The sequence below is a fragment of the Cyprinodon variegatus genome, unplaced genomic scaffold (assembly GCF_000732505.1).
Source record: "Cyprinodon variegatus isolate N-32 unplaced genomic scaffold, C_variegatus-1.0 Scaffold790, whole genome shotgun sequence".
NCBI lineage: Eukaryota > Metazoa > Chordata > Actinopteri > Cyprinodontiformes > Cyprinodontidae > Cyprinodon > Cyprinodon variegatus.
This window is the reverse complement of record NW_015151243.1, coordinates 610,063-632,931: the sequence shown is the minus strand read 5'-3', so window position 1 is coordinate 632,931 and position 22,869 is coordinate 610,063. Positions and strand designations below refer to the sequence as shown.

Here is a 22,869-nt window from a genome sequence, read left to right as displayed (position 1 = left end):
CCCCTTTAACGACAATCCCCCCCTTTAAAGACCCGCTCCTGTGTATTAATGAAAAGAAATGATTAAGGCAACCCAAACATAAAGATTGAGACTTTCATGTTATGATAATAAATAACATACAGTACTAGACCTTACTCTAACTCTTGAGCTGACTTCTCAGAACTTGCCTTACTTGTTGCAGGTATTTGGCTGTTGCTGCTTTCCTTGTGGCCTCTTTGTGGTTGCCATTTGCTTGTGGTATTCAAAGGTACTTGTAGCTCTCTTCTACATCTCCCTTCTAGCACTGCGATCCCCTCTCTGAATAACATTCCCTCTCCTTTTCACCATCCAGCCATATTTCCCCAGCCCAAAAAACGCTCCGATGTCACTGGTGTTGTGGATCATCGAGTCAATGTCTCATTAACTCCTAGCATACAGATTGATGCCTTCCATTTACAGGAGTGGGCTGATAGTGGCCCCATTCTGAGTCAGTATAAATAGACAGTCTTGTTGATTTTTTGGCTGAGGGGGTTCAGGCCTATATAGAACAGCAGGGGGGCAGAGCATCTCCTTGGTATATTCCATATTTGATGGAGATTTTTGCAAGTTGTTTGAAGTTGGCCTCAAGTGTGGTTTTCCACAGACTCCTGGAGTTTTCAATGAAGGCTCTTAAGGGTGCTGTTGATCTTGTACAGGATCCATGTGTGTGGCATTGAGTTGTAGGCGTTCTTGTAATCAACCCAGCTAGCACAAATGTTTGTTTGCCTGGTTTTACCCTCTCATGTGACTGTTCTGTCAACTAGTAGTTGGTATTTGGATTCTCTGGTGTTTTTATCAATGCCTTTCATTGCCTCTGTCTTGTGAGGATCCACGTGTCCAATTATCTTTGGACACCTGACAAGAGCTTGTGAATGGAACTGATCCCTTCTGGGTTTATTGCATTGTTAGGACTGTCTGGCCCCCGGTCCACCCTTCAAGGTTGGTCATGCTAAATGTTCATGTAGAGAAATCAGCCTCTTTAGGAAGTAAGTATGGATCATGTCTGGGCCTGGTGCTGTAGAGTACTTCACACCGGACAGTCTTTGTTCCTGGTCTGTCCTTTTGATGTGCTTGGATCGTGTTCAGGGAGGTTATCAAGGTCAGCTCTTAGATCCTTTAGCCACTGTGCATCATTTTTATGTGATGCTTCTTTCTCCCAGCTACTTTCCCGGTATTGTTCAGTCTCCAGTCTTGGTGGGTTGGCTCATTGGCTTATTTATTTTCTTTTGTCTTCATTCTGGCTTGTAACATTCTCTTCCATGGAAGACATTGTACTCTATGGACCTTCTTGATTTTACTTTGGCCAAACATCTCAAGGATTATTAATGCTGTACTGTATTTCAGCTCATTAGTGTCTGTGATGGTACTGTACTTAGTGATGTATTCACATCAGCCAACAGGTCACCTAGTAAAACCATAGCTATATTTGCTAGCCGGTGTTGGAGTTTAATGGTTCTCATCTGAACCATGATTTTATTTCTTAGGTCAGTAATTCTCCCATTCAGTTGCTTTTGAATCATGGGTTGAATCAGGTTGATGGTGGTTCCCTCATCTGACCTGTGTTTTTGTTCCCCAGTTAACAGAAATTGTAACTGTTAAAGCAGCTTCTCTTTGTGAATGTTGAAATACTGACCTAATAGGTGTTAAGCTGTTAGTTTAGAATGTGGATATTAAAGTTCCAACATTTTTTTCATTTAACCATGTTGGTCAGGGTTACTGGAGTAGTAGACTTTCAATAGTGCCTTATTATGTTCCTGTGTCCATTGAAATAATCATATAGCAGAATGGTATTTATCTTTCAAAATCCAGAGCCTTTTTAAAATGCAAAAGGAATGCTTCCCTAGATAGCATAATCCGTATTACATTCCTCTTTTGAGTACATTTATTCAAGTTGTCAGGATTCCTGTTTAAAAATGCCATTTGAAAAATAAATTAAACCAAAACACTGGAGTAAGACTAATTTCAACACCACTCTTTTGGTGAAATGAATGAATGCATTGCCCTTTCAAAAAACAGTTTACATTTTCAGAAGCAAACTACTGAGAAAGGGATCTCAGACATTCCTCTTTTATCCGTTTATGCGTTGTTTGTGTTTGTGTTATCCTCTGAACTTTCATCTGGTCTCTTTCAGACCAAGAAAGTGAGTCATCAAATTACAGCTGGTTTCTAAATCATGAAATGCTATTTCACAAAAACAAAAAAAAGAACAAAAATGAAATTATGTTTGAAAACTTTAAAGAAAGTGCTTTTGCTGTAATTTAAGATGGGCTTCACACACTGTTATTTAGATGATTGCATTTCATTTTTCTCATACAGCAACCATGTACTCTGATAAAAGGACACAATGATAGACTGCATTTATTGCAGCCAGCGGTGCAAAGCTCTGTGATTACAAAACTCTGTGATTTCATGTGACTCATATCAGATGTTGAAGCTCAGTCCTGAATGGACAGAGGATGAAACTTGAAATTGATGCAGATGCGGTTGGTGAAACGAAAACCTATGTAAGAGATATTTTATAATTCCATACTGTCTCTTCATCCCAGGTGAATGAAATTTACCACGATGAGTCATTGGGAGTTCATATCAACGTGGTGCTGGTGAGGATGATCATGCTGGGTTATGCCAAGGTGAGTTTTAAAACATATTTGCTGCTCAGTATGTTGCTTTGTCCTAGCTGCTGCAGTTATGTTAAATTAGTCTTTTCTATGGCTTTAAAAGTATAAGTTTATACCTACTCTTACATTAACCGGGCTTAAATGATTGAGAAATGCCATTATGCATGCTTTCACAATCCTAAAAGAGACAAGACCTTTCAGCGTTCAGTGTTTTCTATAGAAAGATCCTGTTAAACCTTTTAAAGTTTTTAAAGTTCATTAAAGTTCATTCAAAAAGAATGAAGAAGAATGAAGACTAACAAACTAGCTTTTAAAATCACTTGTGTTGTCATAAAACGGGACAGATGGACCCAGTATTCAAGGTGAGACAGCCAACAGGAAAGTTCAAAACGTTTATTAGAATAAAACAGAAATAACAGAAGCGCTCTGCTGTGGAACTGCGACTGCAACGACTGCAGGTGCCAGGCGCAACCAATCACTGATTCTGGTTTAACAGTACAGTCCATTCAGGAACAAACAGATCTGGATTCCAGGAATCCCTCAGAGTACGAAGGCAGATTCAGATCTGGATTCCAGATTCAGAGTCCCGTTCGTCGAGCATCCAGCTCAGACAAAAATGCACCTTGTAGGACAGGTTCAGAGTCCCAAGTGTCGAGCATCCAGATCAGACAGAAATGCACCTTGAAATCCAGAACCAGAATCCAGCAGGAGTCCAACAGAGGTTCAGGCAAGCAGATCAGACGGGGACAGACAGGGCCAGTGTGAGAGGGAACGGAATATGTAACAGAGCCCAATATAAGGGAAAGCAGCAGGTAGATGAGATGAGTGATGATTAGGAGCTGGACAGAGTTAAGCAGGTGAAAGACATGAGTAATTATTTCAGCCAAAGAAACCAATCAGTGGATTGCAAAGATTATTGCATAGTGCTCGTTTTCTTAACATTTGACAAAAATAGATTCAAACAATACCTAGGCTGTGTCTGAATGTCCACCCTAATCACTATATAGGGCACCAACAAGTGGCTTGAAAAGAAGTGATCATCCATGGTGACTAGATGTGCACATATTTCCTGTAATGCTTTTCGAGAGCTCTCCTCGCAAAGTATCATGGGACTTGCTGTCACAGCAGCCCGCTTTTGCCATAGACTGTCGCTACCTGACAGCGACGACAATTAAGAAAGATGGCGCCCGCACCATGCAGGGAGGCGGAGTCATGTGACCAACGGAGAGCGAAAAGTGGTGATCATTTCCAGGGCTTAAAGTATTCTGGCCCCAGGCCCCAAGGGCCTGGCCCCAAGTCCGGAAAATTTTGGTATTGAATCCACTCCAATGTTTTTGGTATTAGATTTTCAAAACTCAAATTTAGTCTTAAATCATTCATGCAATGTCTAATCCCATGCCCCCACACACATGCATATATATATATATATATATACACACACACCGTATTTTCATGACTATAAGGCACATATAAACGTCTTTTTTCCCCTCAAAATTTGCGGCGCACCCTTTGGTGCGGTGCGCCCTATGTGTGTTGTTTCTGCGGACTTTTGAGACCACCTCATTGAGGAGATGATGAAAGAGTGGCTGAGGGAGTTGAATGTAAGGAGACCAGGTGGTTTTTTTCCACTCATCACCATTGCTGTTAATCTGTGACTCCATGCGTGCCCATCTCACAGCTGATGTGAAAAACATGGTGAAACAAATGCTGTGCTTGCTGTTAATCAACCGCTCGACATCGGTGTGAACCGGACGCAGCAGGTGCAGCAGAAGCAGCGAGTTTACATGCAAAGTCAATGGTTGACGCGCGTATAGGCGCAGCAAAAGGTCCTGCAGCGCGTTTTGAGCAGCAGGTGCAGCGTGTCGGGAGTGTTTAAGCATCTGACGCAACGCCAACGCGCTGCTGCAGCTCGAGATGGAAAAATTGAAGTTTTGATTGAAGCTGATCTGGGAGCTGACAGCGAGACAGACACATCGCTGATGATACACATATAAGAGCGCTGTGATCGCTCCTCTGAAACAGTTTATTGACGCCTAAATTAACTTAACCTGCTGACAGAATATGTTCGCTTTTATCATCCAGTTTTCAGGTGGATTTTCCCACTTAAAAACATATTAAAACGACTTTATTCCCACTGATCATGGCAAATATAGCTACAAGGCAAAGAAAGGAACGCCACCGTTTGCGGATGGATTGTAGATGCTTGGACTAACGTGTCTGCTGGCACTGTTTTTGGAGCTCATCATTTTTGAGGAGCCGCCCGGCACGGAAAGGGACTCTAACAGCGAAGAAGGGGAAATTGGCATGTCTGATTTAGCGCAGCTGTTTAATTCAGAAACAGTGGATGGTGACTTTGATGGGTTCGATTAATACTTTGTAATAAATACATGAATAAAGCACAATCATACTCAGTTTTGCTCCCGCTCTATTTTTCTACCTGAAAACTTCATTCAACAGCAGCCTCCGGGTTCACCGCGGCTGCTGGTAGGTGTTTTTCATCTAAATAATCTAAAGGATTATAAAAGGATAATAGGATAATAAAAGCGAACATATTCTGTCGGCAGGTTTCAGGATTTTAAGTTAATTTATGTGTTAATAAACTTTTTCAGAGCGGCCAGCTCCCAGGTTTGAATAATACTTTGTAATAAATACACCTTGCTGCTATATTTGCTGTGATCAGTGGGAATAAAGTAGTTTTAATATGTTTTTAAGTGAGAAAGTCCACCTGAAAACTTAATCATTGCAGTCAGTTCATCCAGATTAGAAGATCCTGCCTTCTAATATTATTTCTGTCAGAGGCGCTCAGACCTCCACAGCCTCTGGGTGGCCGCGAGGAGGCAGGCAGCAGGATAATAAAAGCGAACATATTCTGCCGGCAGATTACTGCATTTTGAGTTAATTTATGTGTCAATAAACTGTTTCAGAGGAGTGATCACAGCAATCTGTCATCAGAGCGATGTGTCTGTCTCACGGCCATCTCCCAGGTTTGATTAATACTTTGTAATAAATACATGAATAAATCACAATCATACTCAGTTTTGGGCCCGCTCTATTTTTAAATACGCAGTAGAGGTATTTAAAGGTAGTAGAGGACATGTACCTGTATATAAAACATGCGCCCTATAGTCCGGTGCGCCTTATGTGTGTGTTAAATACAGAAATGGCACACATAACTGAGACTGCGCCTTTTAGTCCGGTGCGCCTTATGGAGTTCAGGCTCAGGATTATTTTATGCTTTAATCCCTGCATTTGTCCGAATGGTCAGTTAACTGAATGAAAACTAAATTAGCAGTTCACACTGTGTAATACCTACATTTGGTATCAAAATTGAAAAAAAATCAAACATCTACCTTTCACATCTTATTCCATCACTTTATGTTAAACACAAATGATAAGAGAAATAATTCATAATAATATTTCACAATGTTCCCTCACAGATATTTTCCACTAACAAACATTCCACTAACAAAGAGTTGAATGTAGTTCTGCTGCCTGTGGGAAACTAGTCTGAGTTGAGAAGTTTTACTTTTTCTTGTCTGTCAGTCCATCAGCCTCATTGAAAGAGGAAACCCATCACGGAGTCTGGAGAATGTTTGCCGCTGGGCTTTTGTGCAGCAGAAAAGCGACCCTGATCATGCTGAACACCACGACCACGCAATTTTCCTCACTCGCCAAGGCTTTGGTCCCACCGGCATGCAGGGTAAGGCCCCAAAGGACTGTGCATGACATGATTCAAATCAGGTTGCATTAGCCCGCAGCCTTTTGTGCTGCACTTTGATACTGATCTAAACACAGGAATGAAAACATCAGGAATAATTCTAGGAAATGCAGTGCCTGACATTTGTGTTTATGAAGGTGAAACATTTTTTTAAGCTTTAAATGTGTATATTTCATATTTCATTCATGAGAAACTTGTTTCAAAATTTTTTTTAAGAAATGTGTGTTTCTCCTGACTGTGTTGCAAATCATACACTTAAAATGAAGATTTAAAATCTTTGGAATCATGTGTAATCAATCTGTGTGATTTCTACTGTCTGAAAGAAGAACATGTTCATTTTTAAAACCATTAACACTTTTCTGTTTCCTATATTGCTGAAAAACTAAATGCTCTGACAAATCGAGTAATTGTGGCACAGAGGTTCACAAAATTTTTTACAAAAAGTCTGGAAATAAAAACAATTAGAGAGACATGAAGACAGACATGTAGTGACTTATGGTATACTTGAATAGGGCTGATCTTTGTAGATGTTTGTGACTGTTTTAACATTCCCCTTTAAAAAAAAAATAGATGTACATTATTTGAAATAAGATGTAAAAATTTTGGATTTGTGCAACATCAGACGATTAAAACCTCAGATTATTCTCATGTTTAGCAGTAGGATATTTAAACTAAATAAATGGCAGGTCAGAGCTCTGGCACGATCTGGGCAGTCATTCATTCAGCTGAGGACCTATAGAGCTGCAATCACAAGCAGTATCCTTTTCTCTATAGCTAATAGGTTTACTCCTGTGCACCACCACAATTGAATGAATGAATAACTTTATTTTACACAATCCAGTAACATTACAAACGTAACATAAATTGTATAAACGGCCCCTGTCCTTGATCTTCAAGTGTTCAAAAGAATAGGCTTTAAATTGCACATGCATTTTTTTTATAGTACATCCAATAAGTGGCCATGTTGGTGGTGATCTACAAAGACTGCTGCACAAATGTTAAGACATGCCAGCCAATTAGGCATTTTACAGAGACAGTACTGTCAGATTGTTTAGGAAAACCAGTTGATAGCATCCAGTCATTGATTTGCAAGACATTACTGTAATTTCCCTCTAGGATTACTAAAGTATGTCTGTATGGAAGTAAATCTGTGTCGCTGGGATTTGAATTAAAAATGCTACTGAAATTTAAATGTTGTATGTTTGTACTTACTGTTTCAGTGTTAAAATATATTCAGAACACATTTTTGACCTAAAAAAAAATTCATTGTCATTATTTCTACACAGATGAAATTTCATTTGTTATTTTCTCTTCAAGCTAAAAAAAAAAAAATCACAGTACTATTTCAAAGTGATCACATTTTCAATACTTATTTTTCAGTTTAATTTTTGGGGGTTAAAATAATCTGCTTATAAAAAAATTCAACCTTTCAAAATTCAAACTCAATATTTTCAGCCTCAGATTCAACTGGCTCTATTTCACCGTCTTAAATTCATTGTAAAAGGGGAAGGTTTACTTCAGGTCACAGACTATTGAGTTTGAATTTTGAAAGGTTGAATTTTTTTATATACAGATTTTTTTTAACACTGAAAAATTTAACTGAAAAAAAGTATTGAAAATGTAATCACTTTGAAATAGTAATGTGAATTTTTAGCTTGAAGACAAAATAAATGATATTTCATGTGTGTAGAAATAATGACAATGAATTTTTTTTTTAGGTCAAAAATGTGTTCTGAATATATTTTAACACTGAAACAGAAAGTACAAACATACAACATTTAAATTTCAGTAGCATTTTTAATTCAAATCCCAGGGACACAGATTTACTTCCATATGTCTGATTCTGATTCTGATGCTCCTCCTGGATTAGCCTTCGGTGACGACTTTCTCTTGCATTGTGTTCTTGATTCTTCACCAGGGACAAGGGTCAGCACCCTCCTCCTTGGAAAATTATGCAAAACATTACATATTGTCAGTCATGTGCAATATTCTTCTCTCACACTGTGCAATAACACACACCAACCACTGTGTAGCCTGTGTAAGTCTTTTTACTTATTTATGGTCAGTGCATCTCTGCTGTACAAGTGCAATAATCCAAGTCAACTATTGTGTAGTCTGTTTAAATATTCAAATACTATATAGTCTTCCCTTCCTATAGTCTTCTCTCCACTGTGCAGATATTTTTATACCTAAGGGAAACATATTCCAGGACTTGTTTCATTTTTTATGCTTTTTTTTGGTACTATATAACCTCTTTCTATATTGTCTGTCTTATTTGTATCTTTAGTGGCATTTTGCTTTGACACTTTGTACTCTATATAAGTTACTGAAACCAGAATTTCCCTGAAGGAGTAATCTCTAGGGATAAATAAAGTTGAGTCTAAAGGGCTGGTTATACTTTCGCAGCAGTGTGTCGCAATGAACTTGTTGCAGATATTTTTGATTTATGCCCAATATTGGAATTGTGGTCTGCGCTATGTTATTCCACGCCACAACACAAGAGTGACAAGAGGGTCAAGAACTAGCTGTGGGTCTAGATACGGCCGAGGTGGTGAGGAAGTGGAAAAATTAAAGGGGCAAATTTGTGCAACAACGGATGGACATGAGGGCGAAAAAGAGCGGGGATCCAGGTGTAAAGGGTCCCAGCATTCTGCAACGGGTCGGGTACCCGCGGGTCCCCGACGGGTCACCCGCTAAAATGCTCTTTTGCGGGTGAAAAATACATAAATAAAAATAAACGGGTACGCGGGGTCGGGCGGATATTTTTTTAGTGCGGGCGGGTAGTTGGTGATTTTATTTTTTTATGCGTGTGTGTTGTTATGGACATCAGAAATGTTATATTAATCAGGCACTGGGGTCACCCTTGTTGTAGCTTAAAGCCCTGCAGGCAGTGTGGGCTTCCCTCCAAAACGGTCACAGTCAGTGCATACTGTACACGTCTGCTGCAGTGTTAATGGCGCTGTTCTGCAGCGCAGCGTACTATAGCCTATTACTTGATGTGTTAACGGGTCGGGTTGCGGGTTAAATATCAACAGGTCGGGTTGGGTTCGGATTTGAATTGAAGATATCAGCTGGTGACGGGTCGGGTTCGGTAGTCATTCTAACAGGTTCGGGCGGGTGCGGGTTGATAAAACTCGACCCGTGCAGGACTCTAGTTCAGGATAACCTAACTATGTAGGATGGGGTACAGTTTAAGAAAGTTTTGAGCCACAATAGGGCCAAAGGGTATAAAGCTTGTCTACCATCCTGTGGGAATTAATTTGTGCTGGCTTGTAGATGTTTTTTCATTAATATTATTCTACAATTCTCATTTTTGACTGTCCAAATATTTTTCAAGCACATAAAATCTCTCTCCATCCTTTGTTATTGCACCAATGCTTCTTTTGTGGCTTCAATGGCCGCAGGCATTTTTGAGTGTCATTTTGAAATTGACTTTCAGAAGTACTAAAAAAGTACCAAGAAAAAACTGCTGCCACTGTTTCATTTTTTGAAATTCACTTTGGATGTAGTAAATGCTTCCATTTGCTTATTCACCATTAGTGAATTAGCAGTTCGGTCATTGCAATATAATCTGCATATTGATGAAGTCACCTACACAAAAAATGGTTTGTACATGCAGTTTGCTAAATTTCAGATCCATTACATTTTGGACCTTGCTGTAAGTGCAGAAACACATTTGTATGTGTTTAAAAAAAAATAAAAATATATATATATATATATATATATATATATATATATATATATATATATATATATATATATATATATATATATATAATCCTTAAAACCAATCATTTTCCTAGATGTTTGTGAAGAATGCAGGATTCAACAGGTAAAAATACAATTTTATAAATATTGATAGGAACTGATGGAAGTGGACAGAACAAATATGTTATAGGATGCATCAGCTTGTAGAAATAGCACTTTAGAATTTTTTTTTTTTTATCTGCTCCATCCATCTGTCCTTAGCCCACTCCTATTTCTTTCTTTTTTGTTAATATTTCCATTCTGGGATGGATTCTCATATCTCTCCTTAAAATGTCTGAGTAATGCTTACCTGGAGCCACAAGAGTGGTTATGCACTAGCACAGCAATGCTGCTGCATTTTAGGGGGGGGGAAATGAAATAGTATGAGCCATGGACCATCTGGCTTGATCCACCAGCTGTTCTGGGGTCCTTCCAAACCTCCCTATGGTCACCCTGGCCCTGCCTTAGTTGTCTGTTGGCTTTCTGCTGGAAGAAGTGTTCTATGGCATATTGGTTGTGCCACAGACCTGAACGTGCAGTGAGACTCTCTTAAAAGGTGTTTGGCACCCATTCAACTCTGACAAACTCCCCTGTGTAACCCAGCTCTACTCATTAATTTTTTTACACATATTTTTTAAAATGTTTGGCATTTGTTAGAAAACACCATGCATTGGCAAATTTGCCACTGTTACCCTGTTTTTCACAGATGAAAGCATGTTCACACTGAGCACATGTGACAGACTCTGGAGACACTGTGGAGAGCGATCTGCTTTCTGCAACATCAATGGACAGTTTGGCAGTGGGTCAGTAATGGTGTGGGGTGGCATTTCTTTGGAGGGCTGTACAGGAGGGCTGTGCTCACCAGAGGTAGCATGACTGCCATAAGGTACCAAAATGAGATCCGGAGACCCCTTGTAAGATTATATGTAGGTGGGGTTTGCTCTGGCTTCCTCTTAATGAAGGACAATTCTAGACCTCATGTTGCTGGAGTTTGTCAGCAGTTCATGTGGGATGGAGGGATTGAAGCTATGAACTGACCTGAATCTGATTGAGCACATCTGAGGGATCATGTCTTGATCGATCCACCAACATTACCTTGCACCACAGACTGTCCAGGACTTGGCACGTGCTTTAGTCCAGGTCTGGGAGGAGATCCCTCAAGAGACCATCCACCACTTCATCATGAGCTTGCCTAGTTATTCCAGGGAGGTCTTACAGGCACATTCTTTTGTGTGACTCCAAATCCCGGCCTCAATTCTTTAATAACAATTTCGATTGATGATTTTTGTGTTAATTTTGTTGTCAGCTCATTCAAATATGTACAAAAAAGTATTCAATGAGACTATCTTAGATCTAGGATGTGTTATTTAAGCATTCCCTTTAATTTTTTTTTTTTATAGTACATTCAGATGGATGAAAACAGGCAATAACAACCAGTATATCAAAATACTTCCTCTACACTGACAGAGATTACAAAGCCGAGCGGTGGGATTTTGTAATGCTTATAATGTTTCCCTTTTCACCTGAGCTACTAAATAGCATGTGCAAAAAATGTTATTGCCTCATTTTCAGGATCTTATTATTGCCTCCGTCTCCAATAGAATTATAAGAAAAAGATGTAAAACAAAGAACGTCTGTCCCTTCTTATGTGGGTATATATCAGAATCCAGGCATGTGTCCTGTACCCTTTTAAATGTTTCTGTGCTTTAACACATCTGAATCAAATACATAGGTTTTTCACAGGACTCTGGGGAACTTGACTTCAAATGAAGAGATAATTAAGCTATTTGTTTTATGTAAGTTGCACCAGGAAGGAGTCTAAAAGTTGCAGTATAGCAGCCCTTGAGAAGTTGAGTTTGACATCCCAGGTTTAATAGCTCCAAAAAAGTAAAAGTGCTATTTTAAAGCCACAGCCCTAGTAGGATTATTAAAATATATACTGTTATTGAACATTCAAGTGTTAATTAGTTCGATAATTTTCTTAAATCTCACTGTTAGTATCTAAAGTGCAGTATTTTTATCTTTTTACAGTATTTGCAAGGGTTACTTTTATTGGATGAAAAAGGCCTATTTTTGATTGGCCAACATACAGTCAAACAAGTCCTGAGGACAAAGACTCTGCCTAGTGAGTGCAGAGAGAGACGCACGCACAGCTGAAGTTGAGATGTTTGGGAAAAGGCAGGGGGCATGCATAAAGCTTAGCAAATGCAAAACCCTAGTACAGGGCTTCTAGAAAAAGGAATGGAGCAGGAAAACAAGTGGTGGAGCAGAGATGATCAGAATTCAGAGTGCACCAGACACGTTCTAAGTTGGTGTGAGATTTAACGCTGCCCACCAGTGTCACAGTGTGCAGGTTGCAGGCACAAAAAATGTACCATATCACTCAGTTTACCAGCGTGCAAGTGTCCGGTACTCTATGTGAGTTTGTGTCAGTGAGCTTAAAGGTTTAAGGTGAAGGATTTTTTTGGATGGGAATGGTGCAGCCTTTGGATAATGGTGGAGGAAATGCTGAAACTAAATAAGGACACCTAAAGTAAACAACAATAGCAATTGTTGGTGGCACTGATTCTATGTCGTCCAACAGACAGGTTTTCCTAGCCTGATAAACCAGACTAAATGTGAGATTAAATGTGTCATTTAGTCTGGCCCGGATGAATTAGACATCGGAAGATTTTTAATGACAACAACCCGTTGATTTTCAAACCATGTCTGAGCCTATTGGTTGACGCTCGGACCAATGAGCGCGACTGACTGTGACGTAGTAAACGCGACAGAAAGCTGGTGGGGGAGTGTAAACAAACAGCCTGTTGATAAAACGGCGAATACGTCCTTCTTAAAAATGAATGAACATAGAGCCTCTTCCTGCTCACTAAACCAAAAACCCCAAGTCTATTCCTTCCAAAACTGATTCCAAAGCTGAGTCAAACGAGAACTGTTTAATAGTTGTTGCCATCTTCCTTGTTGTGATTTCTCCAGCTTTGCACCCAGAAATTCCAAACACATCTCTGCAGTGTGATTGGCCAGCGAGTTCTAGGGCCTGGGGCATTGATTGAGGCTAGACCAAACTCGCAGGCCAAAATGATTTTGGCCGCTCGCGGGTGGGGCTAGTTCACTAAGCTAAGGTTTTCTACATATATTGGAAAATAAGTGAATAATCATGTTTTAAAAGAAAGAAATATTCTGCAGCCATTAGAATGACTTTCAATCAGCATTATTACTATGTAATTTTTATAACTCACAGAATAAGATGCACTGGATGGTACCCAGGACTTAAAGTCCAGGAGGGATTTCAAATCCACAATGTCCATCGTATCAAAAGGTTGAGTCAATTTGCAAAGAGGAAATAAACGTATAAGATGATTGTCACAGTCTTGGTTCTGTTATGTTTTCTTTTGAGTATTTAGTTTTACTTTGCTCCAAGTTTTCTAGTTTCCTAATTGGTTGTGTTTTCTGGTTATATTTCAGTTCTTAGGTTTTTATTTGTTGCCCTCTTGTGTTGGGCTCCTTTATCCCTCGCTCCTTATATTGCTCTCTTCACGCCTGCTCCCAATCTGCTCGTTTGTCCTCTCTTTGTTCAGTTAGCCATAAATACTCTTCTTGTACAGTTCCTCTGTGCTGGTTCCTTGTCTAACTTTGTCTAACAGTGCCTTAGTGTGTCTTACCTTGTTGTGATTGTTTTCCAATGAAGTCTCCATGGTTCTGTTTTTTTTGTTGTTGCATTTTTTCATGTTGAATTTTTTTGATTTTTTGATTCTTGCCTCAGTCTTTTGTTAACTTTTCATCAAATCTACAAAAACTCACCTCTGTCTCCCTGCCTCTGCATTTGGGTCCTCAAACCACAACCAAACCCTGACAATGATAAGCTACACTGTTATTTTTATTTTGTCTTTAGTGTGTCAAATAAAATGGCAACAATAACCAAGGTAGTCATTTCAACAAATTGCAACATGAACTTTAATTCGCTTCATCACAAGTTTTAATCATCTTAATGAGCTCTGTGTTGCTCAGAAAGACAACATTTCCTGCGTTGCTTCCACTAAGAACATAATAAAACAGCTATTTCTTTAAGACAGATCCATATCCAATTTTCGCTGCAAAGCAGGTAAACACTGCAATCTAAACAATCAATGAAGACAATGTGTTTGGCTGCAATTACGTTTTATTACTCTTGGTTCTGAATCCCGAGGCTGAAACAACTTATTTTGATTGCAGTCTCTTTCAAAATGACTTCTTTATATACATTTGATGAGCGTTTACTATAAATCCCTCTACTTCCAAAGTTTGCTATAAATTCGTCTACTTCCAAAGTTTATTTTCAATACAAACAATGGCTTTTGAGATGCACACAGAATTTAGCAGTGAAAGCACTGTATTGTACTTCTCAGAGATTAACTGTTTTTAAATGTAATTATTTTAAAGCGCCCTAAAGCTTTGGCTTCTTTAATATATATAGTTTTGTACAAAAAGTGTGAAAGGAGCCTTACTAAAAGTTAAAAACGATAGAAGGATCACTTCGAGAAAATTTATACATTTGAACTGAAAGAGCAAAAGATTCTTGTCTGTGATCTCACAGAATTGATGACACCAATACCATCACCATGACCCCAGCTTAGGAGCACTGACAACTCTTCTTTTGAATATTTATTTTCTTCTATAGTTTTTTTTATATTATAATTATATCTTAAAATCGATGTTGCTCTATAGGTAAGGATACTGTAGCTGGCTGATTATTAACTTATTGATATTAACCTTAAACAGGTGGAGATGTATAATTGTATGTTTGGCAATACATTTCCACCAAAACAAAAAAGAGTAGATTTAGTTTGACTTTAAAATCTCAATTTCAAACCAGTACATTGTAAAAACTTTTGGAACTGTACACCCAAATTACATTGATGATACATTATTTGAAAGCTAACACCTTTTAGTTTATTATTGTGATAGCTATGTATGTCATGCCCTCTGCTAATAAGGCAACAGTCTGTGATGTCATGCACACTACCACCAGCAGACCACAAACACAGCACCCACATGCTCTTTTCTTATCTCTGGGGACTTCAACCATGTCTCCCTGTCGTCCACCCTTTCCACATTCATATAGTATGTTAACTGCCAGACCAGAGACAATAAAACACTGGGTCTATTGTATGCCAACACTAAGGAGGCATACAGCTCATCACCTCTCCCTCCACTGTGGAACCACAATCTAGTTTATGTCCAACCTATGTACAAACCCCTGGTGCGCAGAGAACCAGCTGTGATGAGATGGTCTGTGGAAGCAGAAAAGGCTCTGAGGGAATGCACTGTGGCTATCAGACAGATTTGTCACTTCTCCACTAACAAACCATGGATCAACCCTGAGATAAAGACACTTCTGAAAGAAAAGACAAGATCCTTTAGATCAGAGAACAAGGAGGAGCTCAAAGCAGTGCAGAAAGAACTGAGGAAGAAAATCAGGGATAGAAAGAACAGCTACTAGGGTTGTCACGATTCTAAACTTTTCAACTTTTTACAGATACTAAGTAAAATATTCAATACTCGATGTAATTTTCGATACCACAAGGATAAAAACAAAGACTCCAAAATTCAACAGAAATGTTTTCATTAATAAACAAAATACAATATATAGATAAATAAATACAATAAACAATATTTCTAGGTTGTATGCTGTGCACAGTATTAAGCAAGCTTGATAAAAAAGTGTAAGTGTTCCTTACTTGGCTATGCTTTACACACATAACAATGACACTAGCCAAACCAGTTAAAAAAGTGCACAGAATTATTCAATCACACAGTGTTCAGAAAGTGCATTTTCCTCTATTCTGCGCATAAGATGAATGATTGTTTAGGTGCCACTGGTGGTAGCTCTGTATCGATACTTATGAAAATGAGTATTGTATCCGGACACAACTTTTCAGTATCGATACTTTTTTGAGTATCGATACTTTTGACAACCCTAACAGCTACAAGAAGAAGATGGAGGATCAGCTGCAGCAGAACAACATTCGAGGGGTCTGGTAAAGCCTGAAGACAACCTCAGGCCAAAATCAGAACACCCAGGCTGTTGTAGATTTGAAGTGGTAATATGTGCTTGAAGAGGTATTATGTGGCTGGAAGTCAAGTGAGAGGAAGAGTACATGCCTGCAAAGTTTGACCAGGCTCAGCTGTGTGAGTAGTTAATTGTCTATGTTTTTCCACTTTCTATGGAAGGTTAGCCATCAGCAAATTGTTTACTGCAGGGTTTCCACTTAGTCTTCACTGGGTTTCTGTTACCCGAGTCATTGTGAGGCTTTTTGTGTAAGTACCTCGGGATCTCTGCTGTTTTTATCTTGAGTAGTGCAAAACTCATTGTTATCTGTTACTCCTTTCTTCTTTTAAAACTTCCCAGTATGTTAGATAAATGCTGATACCTTTATGCTTAGAGGTGAGAGTTGTATTTGATCTTGTACAAAGAAAACATTTCACTGCCTCTTCACTTTTTCATCTTTCATGTCTAAAATCAGAGCCGGCAGACATTACTATACCTATAAAAGCCTTTAAAAGCAGCACAAGCTTTCATCTTCCCTTTTGCCACCTTTGTAAATGACGGTATCCTGTTTAAATGACGATTTATTGGACTCCCTCTTTATTGTCTTTTCCTGCCAAAGACAAAGTACAGTATCTTTTGCAACCTGTTCAACATAAGTAATGTCTTAAACTTCTTCTAAGCAGAGGAGAGCTATAACCTGACAGTCGCTATCCTGTTATAAGCCATTTTCTTGACCCCATGGAAAACCAAACAAAGAACCTAGAATGTAAAAGCCAATTGATTATTTCTTACAATGATCTTAAATAATAGCATGCATTAAAGTTAAGCAGCTGGTCAGCTCAAAAAGATCTGTCTGTCAGATTGGGTAAAGGTTTGGTTGGAAGGGTGAAGTATGACCCAACAAGGAGACTGAAGTTGAAGTGGTATCTTATAGTTTTAATAAATCTAAAAAGGTAGCAACTGATGCAAAAATCCAAAAATAACAAATACGGAAAACCAAAATCTACAGTAGGAGACATCAGGGGAAACACACATTAGGAGCCAGGAAATTACGAGGAGCCAGCAAACAGTGACTGAACAGGAGGTGTATAAATGGGAGACAGAACAAAGGTCAGGCTAATCAGCAGATTGGGAGCAGGTGTGGATAGAGAAATCAAGAAGGGATTGAGGAGAAGGAGAACGACACAAGAGGGCAACAGAGGATAAACATGAAATACATAACTCAAAAAATATAACCAAAAGCAACTAAAATAACACAAAATGGAAATGAAACCAATAAACTAGAAAACAAAGAAAGACATGAGACAAAATATAACTGAAAACTCAAAAAGAAAACAGAACCACACCTGCTCCACAATTTACATCTGCATTTAACCCTTCCCCTTGGGGAGCAGTGGTCTCCCACTGTGCAGTGCTCTGTGAATAGTGTGGGATTAAGGGTCTTGCCCAGAGACACAGAGTGAAGGCTGTTGGGATCGAACAGGGTCGTTGCAACCTTCTCAGAGCACAAGCGCACTGCTCTAACCACTAGGACAACACTCCCCAAAATGGTAAAGGGAAAAACAAAAATGTAAATGAAAATGTATTTAATACTTTCTACAAAATCCTTTGTTGGTAATGATAGCTTCAACATGCTCCCTGTATGGGGAAATTGGTCACATGCATTGCTTGATTGTGATTTTGGCTCATTCTTCCACACAAACTGTCTTCAAGTCTTAAAGGTTTCATGGGCCTCTTCTATGAACTTGATCTTTATTTCTTTCAATTTATTTTTTTATTACATTCAAGTCAGTTGATAGGCTGGGCCATTCTTTCAGCTTTATTTTCTTTCTCTGAAACCAAATGAGTATTTAACAGCCATGTCTTAATGTGGTGCTACAAACTTTAAACAATTCTTCAATTATTCTTTTTCTTCAGCAATGGTGTCTTGCATGTTATTAAACTCAAGGCGACTTCTATTCCACAGTCACACCTGAAGGATTAAACTGAAATGAACCAAAAAATGCAGAACTTGCAGGATCGCATAATTGAATTGGTGCATTTTACTTATTGCAAACTAAATTGTGGGGAACGAATAAAACTGTTAGGGGGATACGTTTAAATATTGAGCATAATTCTAAAAATACGCTGGGGAATTAAAAGAAATCTCTTTATTGACCCTCAAACATCTGTTAGGTATTCTGCACAATGTTAACAGATCAAGGTACAAACAAAATCTTAAATCAATTAGGGTAAACAAACCAGTTTCTCTTTCCTTGTGGAAGAAATAAATCAATTATAAGAAACCTCACACCAGCCCGCTTTGATTCGCTGTGATTCCTTCAAGGACATTAGGGCATGATTAGTTTAATTGTTCCTTTAGACTCTACCAGTCAAAACATGATTACTCCAAGGCTGTGTAGAACCCCCCCCCAACATACAATCATGACTTTATAGTCTTTCCTTGAGCTATGGGTAGACTTGATACGTTAAGAGCCTTGCCTAAAGCAAAATATCATTAAGCATCTTTGTTTCTATGTGTGACGTGTTTTGAAATCATTCACTCAGGCTGCCCACTGACAGTAAAAAAAACAAAACAAATAATTTAAGAGGAAACAAAGAAAGTAGTAGGTGCTTATAAAAATGCTAATCATTTTATATTCTCTTTTATTTAATTTTTTTTGTTTAGGCTTTGAAGTCACTATGTTTTTTTTTTGTTTTGTTTTTTTTTACCAGTTCCATGTATATTATAGAAAACAAAATAGTCACATACGGAAAATTATCACAAACTAATCATGGCAGTTGCTGAAGAGTTATACAATTAGGTACTTAATTTTTTTGTTGCATAGATGCTACAACCTGGCTTTGTACCCTGAGGTTGTTTTTTTCTATATGATTTCTAACATAACTCATATAAAGCAACAAAAAGAAGAAATATAAAGACCAATTATCACTGCATGACAGAATCATCTTTATCTGTGATGCCAAAGAGCTGTCATTCATGTTATTAATGTAGACAGCTATAGCTTTTCTGAAATATTACATCTTCTCAAGAGCCAGATTTATTGATAGTAATCTTGTTTCTAACCATATGTACCTGGAAATTATAGCAATGTTAAACAATTTTTCTAAATCAATTTTTTTTTCTAGACAACATAACCTGGCAGTCAGTCAGAACAAAACATTTCTAAATTTTAAATTACATTTTTTTTATTTGAAAATAACTTCTATTCTTGAGTCAAGGCAGAACTAACGAATACAGAAGGTCATTCTGTGAAGTGGAGACCAGTTTTCAAGCCGAGAAAATTATATTTTATACACGGACTCCTGGCGAAGGTAATTAACGTAGGATTAGGTCCTGCACTAAAGACTGATGTGGATCACAATAAAACTCATTTGCTTGGCCTTTGCCAGACTATGTGATGAAAATTTGTTTTTATAAGTATCTGACTATAAATAAAGTGTCTAAAAAGATGTGAAAAAGTTTGAACTCTGTTCTTCACAGCAGTTTTCTCGACTAAAAAGCTATTTCCAAATAAAGTAAAACTATCCCCCATTGCCTGATATATATATTAAAGCGTTAGCATGTTTTCTCTATGGTACAGGAGCTCAAGGTTAGTGTTGGGTTGTAAAGATGCTGTGCATTTAAGAGTAGTTGTTTATCAGAATTATGGACTTGAAAAGTTTACAAATGGCTTTAAAAACCTTCCCAGATTGATTAACATCAACTTCTGCTGTTTTTAGGTCATTGTTGATGTCTTCAATCTTGGGATTGTACTTTATGAACATGTCTGGACTTTTCAGTAGTAGAAAACTTTCAAAGCTTTTGCTCTTTTACAGCTTGTCACGATAATAAAGATTTATCTGATGCATTTAAATGGCAGGAAATGGCTAAAAAAGAACTTTGTGGCCGCACCTTAATGAACACTAGCATATTAGATTAATACAATGCATGATATTGATTGAAGTAAAACTACATAGTATTCTACAAAAAGAATTTACAAAGTGAAACCCATAAAGATTGTCAAAAAAATAAATAAATAAAAAACAGAAAAAAGCGATGTCTAGACAATTCTCAGTGGAATCATGGAGTCTCAAAAACAACACCATAAATTTTCAATGCATTAAAGCTGTCAACACTCTACTAAGGCTAGAGAGAAAAAAGGAGACGTATCTGGAGGTTGGAATGGATAGTTCAAAGCTTTGGTGGCGATGGAGGACAAACACTGTGTGAATACATGATTTCACATCCAATTTCAAAGGTTCTGCTCAAACTCAAAGATAAAACTAGAAAACAGAAGATTAAGACTAACGAACAACATTATAAAGCACATGCAAAGAAAGAAGCAAGAACAACTGCAAGATAAGAAAAGCTGTAATCATAGGAAATAGAGAGCAGCATAATGGAAATATGCTGCAACCACAAAACCCCTGCAAATATAGAAACGACACAAAAACTCATGGAAAAGAAAATCCTGCAAGTATCAAAAACTGCTGCAAGAAAAGCTGCAAACTTGTGCCATATTATGGAAGAGCTCCAGCCCACCAACATCCATACTGCAGATCATGACACATACTTCTATTTTTTTCTGAAACCCATTTTTTTTCTGCATGTTCCTTCAGACTACTTCTTAAATGTGGTCACCACACATTAGTCTGAACGTCTTACTGCTTCAACCCAACCCGCTTGCAATGAATGATTGTACAGTAGATGTTACAGTGTTCATAAAAGTTTTAACTGTTGTCAGGATTTCTGTATTACTATTAGTTGTTGGACACTGGAAGCTGACTTTAGTTTCATCACATCATAAAAAGACAAAGAAATGAGCAGAACTTTTCACAATGTGTTTTGTGGAGTAGTGACTGCTGTTGCAGAAGGCAGTCTGAATGCAACATGACCGCTCAGACAGCAGACACCTTATAAACTATTGGATGTGTACCGCATATAGAAGTGGCACATTTCAGATTTTTTTTTTTTCTCTTATTATTTTTGTAGGTAAAAAAAAAGGAATTTGGCTGTTCTGACTTTCTTGCAAACGTTGGATAAGATATGGGGAAAAAATGGATTTGGGTTTTTGGGCATTTGCCTGCATTGTGAAGATAGCCTAGGGGGAGATGAAGATTATCAACTCATATGGGACCAGAACACAAACATTACTAGTAATAAATGTTTTTGGATAAGACCCTATCCAAATGTAATTTGGATATGGTAATTCCATCCAAATGACATTGTATGTTTTTTCTTGCAAGTCTGGATTTTTTTTTTACAATTTATTTATTTATTTTATATAAGTTTTGCTACAACTGGTGCAAAACTGCTTTTGCAAAAATATTTGTGCATTGTAACTTTTGAGTTTTGTTTTCATCATTATTTTTCTTTTTTCACAACTTTCTCATTTACAAAGAAGTTATACCTTTTCAGTTCCTTAATTAAAACTATATAAATTGTGCTCTGAGCCACACATAAAAAATCTCTTGCATACTCTGTTTTGCTTCAGCTGAACTAAAGCAAATAGTGCAAAGCAAATTTAAAAACTTTTATTGAAATCTTTGCTCATCTTTTTTTATTAGTATTTTTTTCCTTAGTAAAACTAAAAATCAGTGAATACAACTGTACAAATCTGCTGCTGTAAATCTTTGTTTACACCTTTGCTACAACTGTCTTGCTAGAGAAGAGGAAAAAGGATCTACAGTATGATTATTGGGTAGTTTACATAGCTTGTGCATCAGAGGGGCTCTGCCTGCTGGGTCAGTCTGTGTCAACCTTAAAAAAATGTATTTATTTATTTATATATATATATATATATATATATGGCCATGTTTGCAGACCCAGATATACATCATCAGAATCAGAATTACTTTGTTAATCCCTTGCAAGGAAGGGCTTTTCTCATTTACAGAAGAGGGGGAAATAAAATATACTTAGGAGTTTTAAAGGTAATGTGCTAGATTTTTTTTTTTTTTTTAGGTAATGTGCTAGATAGACCATCTTAGCATTTTAACTTCTATTGTTCCCTCTATAACTTAAAATTCACAGTTACAATGCACAAATACTCATCATACTCATCAAATTTACCTTCAAAGCTTCCTCCTTGCTGCTCTAATATGCGTTATTGCGGCCTTTCTTATTTGAAGCATTTTTTCTTTGGACATGTTTGCTTGGTAATCCCATTTTTGTGTTTGCTACTCTAAGTTTTAAGTTTGTCTATTTTTCTCTAGTCTTTTAGACTTAAACTTGCTCTGATACCATGTATTTACAGGGTGCTTACAGCCTTTGTCTACTGTACCAATTGCCCTTCAGGCTGATGTAAAACAGTCATATTTTGTTGCCACATAAAAGGCTTGAGTCTGTGGGTATCTTACCTTCGGTATGTTAACATTTCTTTTATGCCACAAGAACACTTCCTTTGCTCTCCAAACTGCAATCAATCAAACCAAGGGGGTCATACTCAATAACTATTATCAGTAAAAAAAAAACATTGATATAGGTCTATAACAATGATTCGGAAATAATAAAGCAAATAATTAGAGATACATACTTAAACTACTAAAATGTATATTTTTGTGAAACTACCTAAAATGTATATTCTTATAATATAATAGTGTATATGAAAGTGTACGCCACAAAAAAATAATAAATATGTGAATAGTATGTATAAACTAAAAAGAAGAAGCAAAGAAAATATAGGATTTTTTTCTCTTTTGGCTTAATATGCTTTTTTCTCTAATGATACTTGGTGTCATTTTCTGGGAAAGTTCAT

The 22,869-nt window shown here is 37.6% G+C and overlaps 1 protein-coding gene across 2 annotated transcripts in view; it reads left to right on the top strand.

The window, feature by feature from the left end:
• The window catches only part of LOC107098578 (A disintegrin and metalloproteinase with thrombospondin motifs 3-like), a 232,713-nt gene that overhangs the window by 101,430 nt on the left and 108,414 nt on the right, over positions 1 to 22,869 (top strand). For both annotated transcript variants that reach the window (XM_015396319.1, XM_015396318.1), the window contains exons 4-5: positions 2,565 to 2,648; positions 6,180 to 6,336. In XM_015396319.1, coding sequence (XP_015251805.1) covers positions 2,565 to 2,648; positions 6,180 to 6,336 — 241 coding nt within the window. The remainder of the gene's footprint in view (positions 1 to 2,564; positions 2,649 to 6,179; positions 6,337 to 22,869) is intronic.